Source organism: Pan troglodytes, chromosome 15 (assembly GCF_028858775.2).
Source record: "Pan troglodytes isolate AG18354 chromosome 15, NHGRI_mPanTro3-v2.0_pri, whole genome shotgun sequence".
NCBI lineage: Eukaryota > Metazoa > Chordata > Mammalia > Primates > Hominidae > Pan > Pan troglodytes.
Window position 1 is genome coordinate 55,996,068 of NC_072413.2, and position 17,305 is coordinate 56,013,372.

General features: G+C 37.6%; 1 protein-coding gene across 2 annotated transcripts in view; it reads right to left on the reverse strand.

The window, feature by feature from the left end:
- Window positions 1-17,305, reverse strand: part of ARMH4 (armadillo like helical domain containing 4) — a 150,153-nt gene that overhangs the window by 1,782 nt on the left and 131,066 nt on the right. The window contains exons 6-8 of one of the 2 annotated variants that reach the window (XM_522864.8): window positions 10,913-10,944; window positions 3,859-3,993; window positions 2,302-3,615 (exon numbers count right to left, since the gene is read on the reverse strand). In XM_522864.8, coding sequence (XP_522864.2) covers window positions 3,547-3,615; window positions 3,859-3,993; window positions 10,913-10,944 — 236 coding nt within the window. In that variant the 3' untranslated portion in view covers window positions 2,302-3,546. Of the gene's footprint in view, window positions 1-2,301; window positions 3,616-3,858; window positions 3,994-10,912; window positions 10,945-17,305 lie in introns of those variants that run through there. The other variant, XM_016926140.4, reaches the window with a different exon arrangement.

Genomic DNA, 17,305 nt, shown 5'->3' on the forward strand with positions numbered 1-17,305 from the left:
CTATCCATTTTACATTCCCACCCACAGTATAGAAAGATTCCAATTTCTCCACATCCTCAGAAACAATTGTTATATTTTGTTTTATTGAATAATAGCCATCCCAATAGGTGTGAGGTGGTATCTCATTGTGACTTTAAATGACCTTGTCTCTATCATAAGGAAGTGGTTCTCTAGATAGATCCCTCCTAGCTGTGTTCCCAAGCTTGCTGGGGCATGAATACCCCAAGCTCCTTCCCTGGAGATTCTAACTCATCAGGTCTGGGGCAAGGCCTTGAGATCTGTATGTTTCACAAGTGTCCCAGGTGATTTTTATGAGCCTGCAAATTCTGGAAACACTGCCTCTCCCTCCGAGAAGAAGACCTAGTTCCTGCCCCTGCGGTGGGATGCTGGCAGTTCTGGCTGGGTAAACTCAGTCCAGTGGGGATGGTGTTCACAACTGAAGCTGCAGGAATCAGCCCTCCTTTCCAGACAGCTTTATTTGTTTCACTGTTAAATGTTTTAAGCCTAGTTGTTTGAATAAAAAGTTGACTTTCTATTTTAATTGTGCAAATATAAGCATACTTATCACTTATTTTGGGTAAACCTACAAGTGCCTGATTTACTACTTCTCAACTGGCCCACTATATAACCACTGGCCAGCACTTCCATCTCGTAGCAGCATCCCTAATCCCAGGTTTTGTTTAAAATATGACAACCTTTTCTGATCCTCTTAATAATCTAAGCCAACCACTGAAAATCATTATTCCACAGCCACCAGCAGCAAGCAAAATGGCCAAAATAAACATTTCATTTGTACCATCCACCGACCTTCCACTCAATCCAGATGTTTAAATGGGTTTGTACAGAAATGTACTCTAAGTATACTCTTTTCCTTTAAGAAATCATGTGTCCCAAAAGGGACCACAGAGATACTGTGTTAAGCCAAAATTCACATACATGTCATCATCACGGACCTCTGAGAAATGAAAAGATGGGTCTGTTATTTGGGAATTTATTACACTACAATTTGAAGATTCAAACTATTAGCCATGGTTTAGTTAAGACTATAGATTGAGTAGCCCAAGGCAATAATGGCCATTAGTATCACCCATGTGCTACTCAGTTAAGTGGCCTATTATGTATTCTCAACAAAGAGTTTGTCAAGAATACAAAGACAGTAATGCCACACCATGCTCACTTACTCCCAACCTTAGAAACACTTACAGCAAAGGGCTGCTCTTAGAAAAGGAAAACATCCCTTATGCAACATCAGGATGTCTCTACTCGTGAAATTACAAATCACTTCTGAGTGTCATGGTTCTGAATTCTATTTTTAAAATCTGACCTTGAGCTAATTTGCCAATTGCTAACTTCTATTTGACTGTACAGAGCTTTTCACTTCTCTTGATCAGTTTCACATATTTGCTTACATCTCTTGGCAAAAAGAGTTAAAATTATTTGATGAAAATGTTCTTGTGAGCCAGACATTATTCAAAAATGGATTCTAGGAAGGTTTCTCTATTAGTTCCACAGAGGTGATACTCAAATGTATGACTGTAAAGGAAATAACTGAGATGGGGAAGGAAAGAACTTGTGTGTGAGTAAGAGAGAAATTAGAAAGGCATCATTCATTTAACAAAGATGGAAATTCACATCAAACGTTCCTTGACCAGGCAGCTATTCCCTTAGAACCTTTGTTTTAAAGAAGGACCCTGAGGCCGGGCGCGGTGGCTCACGCCTGTAATCCCAGCACTTTGGGAGGCCGAGGCGGGCGGATCACGAGGTCAGGAGATCAAGACCATCCTGGCTAACACGGTGAAACCCCGTCTCTACTAAAAATACAAAAAATTAGCCGGGCGTGGTAGCGGGCGCCTGTAGTCCCAGCTACTCGGGAGGCTGAGGCAGGAGAATGGCGTGAACCCGGGAGGCGGAGCTTGCAGTGAGCCGAGATGGCGCCACTGCACTCCAGCCTGGGCGACAGAGCGAGACTCCATCTCAAAAAAAAAATAAAAATAAAAAAAAAAAAAATAAAGAAGGACCCTGAAATGTCACTGCTTCCACCAAAGTCTATGGAAAGGTTACTGAACTGAAGATAAGGGTGCATGGCTGGGTCCAAGTGGGTTCTCACGCTGATTCTCTCTGGGTACAACTTTGGAAAATCATTTCACTTCTCTGCTTCAGTTCCATCTTCAGTCAAATGGGAGAATAAAAACATATGTCCTACCTCACATAGTAGCTATGAGGAATAACTGTGCAACTTTTCTTGAACATAGTAGACAACTTCTAATAAACACCAACAAGTACTCCACAGTGACAGCACTGTTAATAAATAACTTTTATTCTTCCATGGCAACGAGCCAAGCCTTTACCCCAAAACTCAACTACAAATCCTCAATCCCTAGATTCAAATAGCGCATCGGAATATCCTATTTTGTATAGGGCAGGGAATTACATTCCAAGGGAGATGAGAAATGACTGAACATACTTCAATATCCTCATAGCGGGGTGCCCTGAGAGAGGCTGGTTTCCCATGAGCTCTGTTGTTCACCAGGACTCTGGCCACTGGGCAGACAAACGATAGAATGTCTATTTTTCTAATAAAGCCATATAAGGACCAATGGTAGCCCACCTTTTCCATGGTGAAGTCCACAGATGTGGAAATACAACACTCTGAATTAGTCACATTAGTAGCCACATAAGCATAGAACCAAATGGCAGAGAGAAATGCTCTGAGAGCTTACCTACCCTCATCTCATTCTTGAATTCTTCTTCATTTTTTCTCGGCAAAATCAAATAGTATACAAAAAGAATATCTCTTAATCATAAACATGTATGACTCTGTTGGACTCAATCACACTATTTAAGACAGCAAGCGTACATTAAGACTAAGAGTCAGTTTAATGTATTATTTCTAGTGCATTTTTTTCCTCGCCAAGAATAAAACGGAAGGTGAGAATAATAAAACTAGGAGACTGAAGTACATAATGCAAAATACATACAAATCTACATATAATCCTAATATGCTGAGAGAGCTTCTTAATGAAAATGATTTCATTCTGAGTTACTGCTAGTTTGATGCAAATGCAGTATGTACCATGGCCCACAAGCCTATGGTTTCAAGTAGGTAGAGTATATCTTGAGAAGTTATTCTTTGTTAAGATTTATATCTCAAAGTCAAGCATGCCTTGGTGGCAACAATCATTATTCTCAATGCAGGTAATTCAAACCAAGGAAAAGACACTGTGGAAAACTACAAAATATTTACTCTGCTTAATGTAGCAACTCCTACTGAAAAACATATATGTTGCATATTTATGAGTTGTAGCCCACGGTTGTGGAAAATTCACTACAGAATAAAACCAAATACTGCATGATACGTTTAGTATACAACATGCCGTTTCTGCTCAGTACAAGAAAAATCTACTACCCAGCACCCAGCAGACACTAGGACTAACGGCCTGATAGCAGCAATGTGGCAGGTTGTTCTTTTTTTTTTTTTTTTTCTGCTCCAAAATAAAAATTAGAATAGTAGCATCGTTGAATATCCCAATTAAAACCCAGTCCAATTCAAAATTCATCTTCAGAGCTGTCGGCTAAGAGCATTACTCGATCTTGCATGCTGTTGAATTCTCTCTGCTAGAGAAAGAAAACGGAAAAGCATTAAACTCTTTCTGCCACAGAGCAAAGCTGAGAAACAGGCCCACTTTAAGAGACACGCTAACAAACGAAGCCAAGGCAGGAGCTACAGCAGCTAATCCAGACCACTGGGCACGTCAATACCGCCCAAGCATCATTAAACCCCGTGTGCTTTATTAAGTAAATTAGGTAAGCAAAGAATGTTCTGAAACTGATTAGGTTTTGCTGTTGTTGGTTCCATACCTTTCTTTTATGCCTTTTGAAGCCATTTCTCCTTCGGCGATTCATAACCTTAATGCTGTAGAGGGCTCCCAAGATGAACAAGGCTCCAGCTATCCCAACCCCTACAGGCACCAGCATCCCAGACATGTAACCAGCCTGCATAGAAAAGGAAACACACATTAGGATGCTAAACAGAGCGCGCCGCCCTGGGTTTCTCATTTCTGCTGGATGGCAGCAGGTTTTTAGACACTTTGAATTCTCCTGTCTGCTTTGTTATAAGATAAAACTAAGCCTAAAATACAGTAACTTTTTAGGGAGAAGGCAACAGAGAGAGAGACAGGCCTATTTTGGGGATATTTCAAATACATAGAAGTATTGAAATAAATCAGCCAGACCTAGTGGCACCTCCGGCCACTAGCTTATGCACATTTGTCAACCTCAGGTTCTGATGACAGAAATATAATTTGTATTAAAGATGGATGAAGTAAGCCTCTGAGAATGCCAGGACTACTAAAATGCTATAAATTGGAAATATCAGCCAGAGTCAAGCTTAAAGGAGGTCAAAGTGTCCTCTGGAATAGTGTGTTTGCTGGGGGGTAAAAGGAGGGCCTTGACAGTGGTGGTCCTCTCGTCTCCCTCTCTGTCTGTCTTGGCTGCATTACAGTAAGAAAAGAAAGACGAAAATGCTTGTGAGTAAAAGGGGAGGGCTTCTGAAAACAAGGGGAAAAAAGGCCTGCAAAGGCAAGAGGAGGAATGTTAGATGTTGGAGCAAAGGCAGAAAAGACAAGGACAAGGGGAGAGTGTGCACACAAAATGGATGGACTGATTTCTGTGAATGGAATCACCCCCCCAACAGACAAGACAAAGTTGGAGGTTGGGAGGGAATTCTGAATGTCCCAGCCCCAAAGAAAGGAAGTGGCAGAGAAGTACACAAAGATCACTGCCAACAACACGATACCTCCAAAAGATCCTGGAAGTGTCAAATTCATCGATGTCTCCAGGGTCTCCAAGGTGTCACTATGGATACTTTTATCCTCAGAGAGCAGGATGATCACTGGACTTGAGTAAGTACCTCAGGACCTACCTAAGCTCAGGGCAAGGCCATTGTACTCAGAGTGATCCCTACACCTTGGCCAATAAGACTCCTATGGGCTAACAGGGTATGTACTAACCTATAGCCCTTTCATGGGGGAACACAGGTAATGGTTTGCCTCCCAAGAAGCCCTTCCTAGAAGTCTACCCATGCAAAATACATAAACAATTTAAATTGTTCATAAGTCTATTCATTTATATGACTATTTTTTAAATTTTTAATACAGCACAAACTGTTTTAGTATTTTTCAAAGTGAGCCAAAAATGGAGCAGGACAGAGGATAAAAGTTTTCCTGAAAGTGCTGAAGTATGCAGGCTGTGATGTTTTCCCAGCATTTCTAGCAGGACATCCAAAGAACACACCAGACTTTATGAAACAGCAGCACTTTCCTCTTGTGCTCAGCCAGCTCCCTCACTGTTTCTGCCTCCCAGAGTCTTAACTTAGGGCAAAATATGGAAATTTTTCCATTAATTTGAGAACAATAGCACTGTTCCTCAGCATACTAAGTATTTTTCCCCAAGAAACAAAGCCTAGACATTTTTCAATAAATTAATATGCCTTCTTCTCACTCATAGGTGGGAATTGAACAATGAGAACACTTGGACACAGGAAGGGGAACATCACACACCCGGCCCTGTCGTGGGGTGAGGGGAGGGGGGAGGGATAGCATTAGGAGATACACCTAATGTAAATGACGAGTTAACGGGTGCAGCACACCAACATGGCACATGTATACATATGTAACAAACCTGCACGTTGTGCACATGTACCCTAGAACTTAAAGTATAATAAAAAATAAATTAATTAATTAATTAACTAATTAATATGCTTTGTAGAAGCCCAAACTTTTTCTAAAGTTCTTCCAAATCTACTTAAGGCTTATAAAAACTCTGTAATTTTCCATGTGGGAAAATACTGAACAACATCAAAGTGTTGGTGCTCACACAAGAACTGTGAATTATTTTTAATTACTATTCCCAGTGTATGGAAACACACACATGTTGAAATATGATAAACTTTAAGCCCAGATGATTAGGCTTCTCATGTACAGTAACATTTGAACTTTTGGAAGATCAACTTGATCAGCCTCTGTGCATGTCTCCTCATACTCTGTAACTTAATCCCACACCAACAACATCGGTATTCTCAAATATGTCACCATTTCCGCCTTTCTTATTGACACACTTAAGTCTTTTACTTACGGAGCTTTATTTTTTCAAATTTATATATATATTTGTAAATTGACATACAAAACTGTACGTACTCATCATGTACAACATGATGTTTTAAAGTATACTTTCATTGGGGAATGGTTACATTTAGCTAGAGCTCTAAATTATGTAGATTTCACAAAAATTCAGTTACATCTCTCTTTTTTGTCTCCTCTATTTTGTTTTTCTTTTTTGGTGGCATCTGCCTTGCTTTGAAATTACAAGTAAATTACAAGATGGGAGCAAAGCAACGTACCGTCTTAAGATATAATTTAACTATTCTTCTTTCAAAACTGACTAAGGGAAAATAAGCTCCTCTGTTAGAATTGCTCATGACTTGATTTCTTCAGCAATGAAAATAAATAAGACAACATGCACAGTTTTAAGTTATAAATTCTGCCTAGTACTTTTTCTCTGTCCAAATTATTGCATATACACGTGCCCCGAGATGTGACACCTTGAGAAAGACACAATTGCACCAATGTATTATTCCAACCAGGAATGCATAACCTGAATCTAATCATGAGAAAACATCCAACAAACTTAAAGTATATTCTGTTTTTTAAAAAGACTGTGTTCTTTAAAAATGTTAATGTCATAAAAGATAAAAGATGGCTATAAAAATGTTCCAGATTAAAGGAAATTAAAGAAACATGACAACTAAATGTGTTACATAATCCTAAAGTGGATTCTGTGAGAGAGGAGAAAAAATGCTCTTATGAAGGATATTTTGGGTTTGTTGAAAAAACTGAAATATGAATGCCAGATTCCATAAAAGTATTATATCGATATTGAATATACTCCAGCTAATAACTGCACAGAGATCTGCTTAAAATATATATTCATTCTTAGGAAATATACACTGAAATATATAAGGGTAAACAGGCCACAACACATGCAACTTATCCTCAAATGGTTCAGGAAAAAAGAGAATGTGACAGCAAATGATAAAGCACATGGGGTAAAATGCAAACAACAGGCGCATCCAGGTAAAGGTGTAGGAATGTTCTTTGCACCATTCTTACTCTTGTATCTCGTCTGTAAATTTTAAATTATTTCCAAATAAAGTTTTAAATTTTAAAGTAAATTATAAGTCAAATATGGCTAAATATACTTGTTTTTGTTTGGTTTTGAAGTTTTGTTTGTTTGAAGTCAACAAGAAAGGTATCCTTCCTTCTTAGGATAACATATTTGTTCAGAATAGCTGTCATCAAGAAAGCCATAGGAAACCAAATGATATGCTGTACTGCCTAAAGTCTGCAGAATTGACACAGCATCCTTACGATTTCTGTGCAATGGTTATTCTCAAACTCCAGCATGGATCAGGAACACCTGCAAGACTTACTAAAATGCAGATTGTTGGGCCCCATTCCCAGAGTTCCTGGGAGGTAGGTCTATGGTGGAGTCTGAGAATTTGCACATCCAACAAGCTCCAGGTGATACTGATGCTGCTAGTCCAGACCATACAATGAGAATCGCTGCTATGAAGTATAGTCTGGGCCATGCATTTTCTGGATGGTTTCCTAAAGCTAGAAGAAATAGATTGGTTGTATTGATATAACAACAGGTCTGGTCTTTATTACACAATTAAAATTGTTATGCATCTTCAGTTTTGAAAATCAATTTAGATGCTGAGAAGATATACTAATGGGTAGCCAAGTTAAAACTTGCCTAACAAGGATCACCAACTTGGATTAGCCAAGAAGACAGTTAATGATGGAATTAATACAGGAAGTGTCCTTCAATATCCATTCTTTTCTTCTTCTATAGCAAAAGAGCTTCCAATTTGGGACTGGGCACAAAATAAAGATGACTTCTTGCCTGCTGGGAAGCTGGGTACAACCATGTGGTAAGTTTCACCAAGAAGATGATATGTCAGTGGCATAAGAAAATTTCAAGATACGTTCTATAAAAGGGGAGCAGAGCCTTTATTCTTCCCCTTTAAGAATGACAGTGCTTTTATCCTCCCTTTTAAAAAGAAAGGGGTGTCATTAGCCTCCCCCTTTTTCCTCCTTCCTCTGGCTAGAATATGCACATAGCTAAGTCAGAAGTGCCATCCAGGATCATGAGGTGACCTTGGGAATGAAGGTCACAAATGGTGGAGCATCAAATAGAAGAAGCTTGGGCCGCTCTCACTGTGTAACTCCCCACTAACCTGTGACTATCTCCAGACTTAAAAAGAAGAGACAATAGGGGCCGGGCACAGTAGCTTATGCCTGTAATCCCAGCACTTTGGGAGGCCGAGGCAAGCAGGTCAGATAAGGCCAAGAGTTCAAGACCACCCTGGCCAACATGGTAAAACCTCATCTCTACTAAAAATACAAAAATTAATTGGGCATAGTGGTGCATGTCTGTAATCCCAGCTACTCAGGAGGCTGAGGCATAAGAATCGCTTGAACCCAGGAGGCAGAGGTTGCAGTGAGCCAAGATCATGCCACTGCACTCCAGCCTGGGTGACAGAGCAAGACTCTGCAAAAAAAAAAAAAGAGAGAGAGAGAGAAAGATAACAAACTTCTATCTTAGCTAAGCCATTGTCATTGGGGGTGGGGGCGGATTGTCTATCATTCACAGCTGATCTTAATCTTAATATAGAAAGACTAAACTACAACAACAAGAGGAATAATTCAGAACTTTTGAAAACACCACCCTTTCTAGAATCCAGCTAACCAACAGAGACTCAATACTGGAACAATTAAATGAAGCTAACCTGACAGAGTGTCCTGGCTTGCCTGAAGAGCCAGGTTGGGCATGTAGTTTAGTTTTTAGTTCTAAGGGATTCTGTGACTTTCATCAAAGAGACAAAGAGTTTTGTACTCAAATAGTTTCTGAAGATAATGACTAACAAGACTTTAATAGATGATGGATGGATGGATGGATGGATGGACAGAGTGAGGAAGATATATGTATATATATATATGTGTGTAAGATCTATGTACATGTATCTTCTCAAACTCCAGCATGTATCAGGATCACCTGTAAGACTTGTTAAATGAAGATATATGTACATATGTGTGTATATACATATAAAATATACATATCAAATTAGCATGTAATCGTTCAAGCATGGAAGAAGGCAGGGAATATGGGGAAGATTTAAAGAGTTCCTCCAAGAGTCAAAAGATGAAGATATAGGCACATATGACAGTCACTATTGGAATCCAAAATTTTCTTCTTACAATTTTTTTAATTAAAATATGCTGAAAAAAATACTACGGAAGAAAGTGATGAGAAAGCTGGAAAAACTTCAAAATAAGCCAGAAAACTAGCGGTCACATACAAAATTATTTCTCTTGATAAAAAGGAGCAAGAAAAAGGTACCAAGATTTTGAGACAAGATAAGAATAAAGGGTTCATAGGAATAAAAAAATATAGCCTTTCTCTAAAGCTGTACAGATTTTTTTAGGGAATGGTAAAGCTATATATACATGCAGATAAGAAATTTAACAATATCAAATTTCAAAACTGTTTACATGCCAAAATTTATTTTCTTAAGCCTTTTTTTTTGGTCCCTTTCTTAAATAACTCAGGATACTTTCTATGGAAACAATGATATATGAATTCCTAGGTTAACATAACAAATCCTGTTTAATTTTCATTGCATCATATTTTTCCCTGAAAAATAACAAGAAACACTACCAATGTAAATATATCCAGTTCTAAACTTTTGAGCTTTTCTTCCCCCCAAGTTTTTCTCAGTCCATCTGATCCCAGCCCACCTCTCTTCACAATTGGACCCATTACAAATACTAAAATGGCCTCCATTGACCTCAACAGGCTTAAAATTTTTCAATGTCACTTTTAATTTATATGAACACAAACAGTCTCATTCTCAAAAACTATCTGTGCTAAATTTTACTGAGAAGCAGAAATAGTAAGGAGAATTAATACAATTATATAAATTTATTTGCAATTGAATGTCGTATTCCTTAATATTAAGCTGTAGCAAAATAATATTAATAATTCAAATATGAGGGAAATTGACTGCAGGTAATAAAAAAGATATGGAATGCCATCAACAGAAATATATTGAGACTGGTGAATTGAAGGCAACTCAATATCTGACCACTGAAAAGATTTCCATTTAGCTGAAATCCCAGTGAAATCTGAGCTGGGCTGTAATAATGGGATCTGACACTGGCTACAACAAGGAATTCAGGACTCCATCAATATCTTTATGAGTAATTCAGTTTAAAATTACCAAGTAACCAAAAGTGAAAACTTGGAGAGGATTGAAAATCAAAAGAAAATGAACAATATCAACCCGGAAGTTAACATTGTCAATCACTATGTAGATGGCAGAATTAATGCAAAAAAAGAAAATCTTTATCTATAGTTGGCCATTCCAGACAGGTCAGCTAATCAATACCTAGTAAGTGGCAGCACTGTGATAAACTACACACCTAGAGAGTCTCATATTAGAAAAAAAAAAAAAACCAGATGGAATGAGATGACAATCCTGAAATTCCCGAAAAGAAACTTCACTTTGATATGTCAACGATATTATTCTGTGGAGCATATCAAACAAGGTAAATTCTTATACTTTTATAAGAGTGAATGGTGCTCCAAAGAATAAGGTATCTCCTGTATTCTAAAAGAAGGGATTTAAAGGGAAGGGCTTCTTCTTTGCAGGGTACTGCAAGTTGCCCTGAATCTTTAGATAGATTACCAGAATCAGAATAATAAACCAAAGCCCTACTACTCTGAAGATCTTTTGCTTAATAAAGCTATATGCCCCTAAAAATAATCCAATGGAAGAAAATACTTTTCTTACCTTGTCTTTTAATTTTTCCATCCAGCTTCTCACTAGGAAAAAATAAGATAATAAAATGTAAATAACCATCTTTTACTCATAATTCATGGTATTCAGTTAATTTGACAAATTAAAGAGTTTTTTTGTATTAAATATAGTAAAAGGATTAACAATATAACATAATGACGATAATGGCCTTATTTTTATTTCTACTTATTTAGAAATGCAATGGAGAGCACAAACATCCCTCATATCATTATTACATAAATGGAGAATATTTTTGTTTGCTAAATGTTTTTTCTATTATTATTGAATGATTAGTGGGGAGGTGTGGGCAAAGTGAAAATCACCTTTAAAATATCAAGTTCATTTATTCTCTGACACTTTTTCTTTGGCTTTATTTCTCATCTTTCTCAGTTTCTAAGCTCAGTGGGAATGCTGCGCTTGAATCAATATCAGAGGGCAGAGATTAAGGGAGGAAGGGAAAATAAGCAAGCCCAGGTTGCCCAGAGCTGGCTCCAAAGAGAAGCATTTGCAATCATATTTGAAGAAGCAAGGATTGGATAAAAGGCAAGAATAAGAAGTATTTCAGAAAGACATATAACTTGTGAACTGTACCATTCTATAGCAATACAACCACTATGAAAAATAAAAGCAATGACCAAGTAATATTCACAAAGCCAACTGAAAAAGGCTGATCAACTATGAAATTTTATGTAGACCATAGTTACAGCCATTTGGGAATACATAAATAAGCCAAGAGTAGAAGGAAGCATCAATTTCATTTTTGAAATATGTGTTAGAATGGCCACGTTAAGGTTGGTTTGAGTTTGTTGGTGGTTTTTTACCCTTAATTACCTTTCAAAGTCATAATAATGTTTCAACATTGAATGAAGATTTACTTTTAAAAGCATCAGACAGGAGGAAAAAAAGACAAATATATTCTCATTTTACCTTCATTATCAAACAAAAGAAATAAGTGTAAAAAAAACTTTTAAGATTTCCTGAAATTTTCTCTGCTTTTCAGAAGCTTCAACAGATAGGAAGGAAGGAAACAGAGTGGAAAACTTTTATTATGAAGAGTCAGATAGTTAATATCTCAGGTTTTGCAGAGCGTATAGTCTCTGTCACAACTACTCAACTCTGATGTTGTATAACACAAAAGTGGCCGTAGACAATACATAAATAAATGGGTTCAGCTATGTTCCAATAAACTTTATTTATGGATATTAAAATTTGAATTTCATGTAATCTTCAAATGTCATAAATATTTTTCTTTTGATTTTTTTCAACCCTATTAAAATGTAAAAAGCATTCTTTGCTCAGGAGCCATATAAAAGCATGCAGCAGGCTACATATGGGCCATGGACTACAGTTTGCTGGCCCCTGGCATAGATATACTTTAACCAAGAAGTCGGTGCCTCCATTTACAATCTGACTCTAGTAATAATATATCTGAAAATACTGATGATGGCTAGCATGCACACAGCTCCACCCTTTACAAAGCATGCCACATGCATTGCATCACTTGAACAGCAAACCAATGACAAACATGAAAGTCAGGTCAGATTATGCTCAGGGAAAAGATGAGGAAACTGGGGCTCAAGGGAAGCTAAGAGACTTGCTCATGGTTAACCAGAGGGTAAGGTGTCATTGGGGCCGAGCACGGTGGCTCACACCTGTAACCCCAGCACTTGGAGAGGCAGAGGCAGGTGAAGTTCAAGACCAGCCTGGCCAACATGGTGAAACCCCGTCTCTACTAAAAATACAAAAAAAATTACCAAGGCATGGTGGCAGACACCTGTAATCGCAGCTCAGGAGACTGAGGTAGGAGAATCACTTGAACCCAGAAGGCAGAGGTTGCAGTGAGCCAAGGGCACACCACTGCACTCCAGCCTGGGCAACAGAGTAAGACTCCATCTCAAAAAAAAGAAAGAAAGAAAGAAAGAAAGAAAGAAAGAAAGAAAGAAAGAAAGAAAGAAAGAAAGAAAGAAAGAAAGAAAGTCATTGGAACTCAAACCTGATTTTAAAACCCAGGAGTAAGACTTTCGAACTACCAATTTCTTTTGGTGATACTACCACTGTTCTGCTCCTTCAAGTTGAAAATGTGAAGCTACCTTTGGCCCTTCTACCTCCCTTAGGTCCTGGCTTTAATCTCTCATGCAGAGCCCTTGTCAAGACCTCTCTCTTGTCCTTCCCTCCTAGCTCCCTCTGTCTCAAAGGGATTCAGACAAAGACAGTGGTGATCAATCAGGATAAGAGCAGGGTCATGGGGAGGTCAGAAGAAGAAAGTCTAGGAACCTCAAGAATAAGGCCAGGGGTTAGTGATTCTAGGAGTGGTTCCGTGGAGAAGTAAGATCCACCACTGATTCACTGAGTGAATCTGGAGAAACTCTGGACCCACAGCTTCCTTATATAGAGAGATGGCAACATCTGTCTTGCAAGATTGTTGTGAAGATTAGAAATAACAAATGCAAAGTGTTTAGTACAGAAATCCAGTGCAGGAGGGGAAGAAAGGTAAGTAAAATACGAGTATTTTGTAAATACGTCTCATTTAAGCCCATGACACATATTTAAATAGAAGCAAGATAATGTTTCCAATTTGTTCATTCAACAAATATTTATTATGTACATTGTGTTCGATCAGGCATTATGCTCTAAAGTGGGTCAGCAGAAGTTATAAGACCTAATTCCAGTGAGAAAGGGGTTAGGCCACCAAGTCTATAAGAAGTGGATGACAAGCAGCAATGTAGGGACTAAAGAGTGAAGAACAGAGGAGGAAAGCCAGTTGCTAGAGTGCAAGGCAGAACCCACCAAACTTTGAAGCAAGATGCTTGCAATCAGGGACTCAGTTGGGTATTATACAATAAATAGGGCAAATCAAAAGAGAGGTGGAGGCAGGAATGTTAATATGAGCACCTAGTGGAGGAGGCAAGATGGTGCAGGATAGCGATAGCCTGGAGAAGAGGAAGAGGAGGCAAAGACCAACCCAGGGTCCAAGGCACTGATAGGCTTGTGTACTGTAGGAAACTCATCACCAAGAGGAGCATTTTAACTTAGGCCTTACCAATCCAGGCTTCACTGGTAAACTGTCCACATCTTAGGTTCTTAGAGTAAATTTCACAGAGTCCTACTTTGGATGATTATCTAATGAAGAAATTCTCCACTGAAGGCAAGAAGGCACATCAGTGCAAGATGTTTACATGTGCACAGATATCTGAAGGAGCATGTTCCATTGATCTAGTTCAGTAATTCATAACACAAAGTGGGAAAGCCAGGCAAAATATTCTTGGCTGGAGAGAGAGGATAGTGAGTAAGTATTCTGGTGGGCATAGGTCTAAAAAGGTTGAGGAAACACTATTCTTAGACTGTGAGCTTGATGACATTTCCCCATCTAAGAACATGAGACCCCGGAGCGCCATGCCTTGTGCTTCTCAGGTATCCGCCAGGGTCTTCTGCATAGTATTGAACACTCAGGTGCTTAATAAGTATTTTTCCTTCTTTCAGAAAATATTTATTTAAGTGAGTTCACAATCTTTGAGTAAGCATGATTCTCATTCATGAGGATCCTGTAAACAGTTTTCGGTAAAACATTCAAGTCGCAATAAATATAAATTTTATGCAATGAATGTTTTAAAACTTAAGGAGTAGAAAATGATAAGAGAATGCAATGCAAGAAGAAAGAAAATTATAAAGAAATATTTTTAGTTAAAAAAAAAAAAAAAAAAGATGATGGCCAGACACACTGGCACATGCTTGTAATCCCAGCACTTCGGGAGGCCATGGCAGGCAGATTGCTTGAGACCAGTCTAGATAACATAGCGAGACTCCTGTCTCTACAAAAAAAAAATAAAATTTAAATTTAAATTTAAAAAAATTTAAAGATGATTATTTATAAATAGGAAAACTGACAACTGCAATTTTTAAAAAATAGACAAACATCACAGTAATTAAAGAAGTATGAATGGATACAGCTTTTCAAAGGTAAAGAGGTGGAGGGGAGATTTGCAATCCATATCAAAAGCTTTATTAAGGTTAAAATGTTTTATACGAAGCTCCAGTTATAGAAGACATGTATCTTAAAGGATTAACCATGAATGTGCACAAAAATTTTGTTTAAATCATGTTCACAAAATATTTATAATAAAAAGGAGCATGTAAACAATATTAATATCCAACAAAACAGGATTGGTTTAAACACTCAAGGGAAAACAAAACCTTAGGTTATGTCTACAGAGTATTATATGAAAATAAAATTATTTTTAAAATACTTAAGGGCAAGATGTTGTTCAACTTACACATTGCAAAGGAAAAAACTGTAGTATAATGTAAGCCTGAGTTTGTAGATAAAAAATATTACGTGTAAAATTTGAACAATGCACATCAAAATGTTAACTGAATTAATCAATTCAGTTGATTGATTAATTGGGTAGTAGAATTATCGGTGATTTTTCTTTTATTCTCTGTATTTTTAGGATTTAGCAAATCACAATTTCTCACTACTTTTAAATTAAGAAAAAACACACATTTTACAACAAAACTCCCAAAATTCCATAAACCTTTGCAAACTAAAATTGACAGTAGATTGCTGATAGTGAACACAAGAAGTTAGAGCCTTTCCACTTGGCTCACAGCTCAGCCCACAGCTACAGATTCACTCTAATCCCACTGTTTTGTTATCTTTCTTGAAATTTTATTTAATGCAAATCCAAGAGCACAGTGCTATCATAAGGCCTCTGGTCTCCTTCTAGTAGAGAGAAAAGTACACAGAAAAGAAAGTAGGCATGAATAAAGGTCATATATAACAAGCCCACAGCTAATATTATACTCAGTGGTGAAAAGCTGAGGGCCTTTCCTCTAAGATCAGGAACAAGACAAGGATGCTCACTCTTGCCACTTATATTCAACTTAGCAGTGGAAGTCCTGGCCAGAACAATTAGGTAGGAGAACAAATAAAAGCCATCCAAATTATAAAGGAAGAACTTTGGCTGGGCACAGTGGCTCACATCTGTAATCCCAGCACTTCAGGAGGCTGAGGCGGGTGGCTCACTTGAGCCCAGGAGTTCAAGACCAGCCTGGGCAACATAGCAAAACCTTGTCTCTACAAAAAATACAAAAATTAGCTGGGTGTAGTGGCACACCTGTAGTCTCAGCTACTCAGGAGGCTGAGGTGAGAGGACTGCTTGAGCCCAGGAGGTTGAGGCTGCGGTGAGCTGTGTTCATGCCACTGCACTCCACCCTTGGCAACAGACCAACACCCTGTCTCAAAATAATAAGAGGAAGAACTTAAATTGTCGCTGTTTGCAGATGACATAATCTTATTTGTCTAAAAATATAAAACTAAAAACTCCACCAAAAAAATGGTTAGAAGTTATAAACAAATTCAGTAAATTTGCAGTATACAAAATCAACATGCACAAATCAAGCATTTCTATATCCTACCAACGAATTATCTAAAACAGAAATCAAGAAAACAATTCCATTCACAATAGCTACAAAAAAAACACTCAGGCATAAATTTAATCAAGGAGGTGAAAGACTTCTTCACTAAAATCTATAAAACATTGATGAAAGAGATTGAAGAAGACACAAATAAATGGAAAGATACCCCATGTTCACAGACTAGATTAATATTATTTAAATGTCCATATAATCTAAAACCATCTACATATTCAATGCAATCTCTACCAAAATCCCAATGACATTTTTCACAGAAATAGAGAAAAACGATCTTAAAATTTGTATGGAACCACAAAAGACCACAAAATAGCTAAAGCAATCTTCAACAACAACAACAACAACAACAACAAACAAAGCTGGAGGCATCAAAGTACCTAACTTCAAAATATATTACATAACCAAAACAGCATGGCATTGGCATAAAAACAGATACATAGACCAATGGAACAGACTCGAGAGCCCAGAAATAAATTCATGCATTTACCATCAATTGATTTTCAACAAAGGTGCTAAGAACACACAATGGGGAAAGGACAGTCTCTTTAATAAATTGTTTTGTGAAAACTGGATATCCACACGCAAAAGAATAAACTTACAGCCTCATCTCACACCATATACAAAAATCAACTCAAAATGAATTAAAACTTAAATATAAGACCAGAAATTATAAATCTACTAGAAGATAATAAAGGGGAAAATCTTTATGACACTGGACATGGCAATGATTTTTTGGCTATCACTCCAAAAGCACAGGAAACAAAAACAAAAATAGAAAACCGGGATTTTATCAAACTAAAAAGCTTCCATATAGCCAAGGAGACAACCAACAGAGTGAAAAGACAAGCTATAGAATGGGAGAAAATATTTGCAAACTATATATCTGATAAGGGGTTAATACCCAAAATATATAATGAACTCATACAACTGAATAGCAAGAAAACAAATATGGGGGAA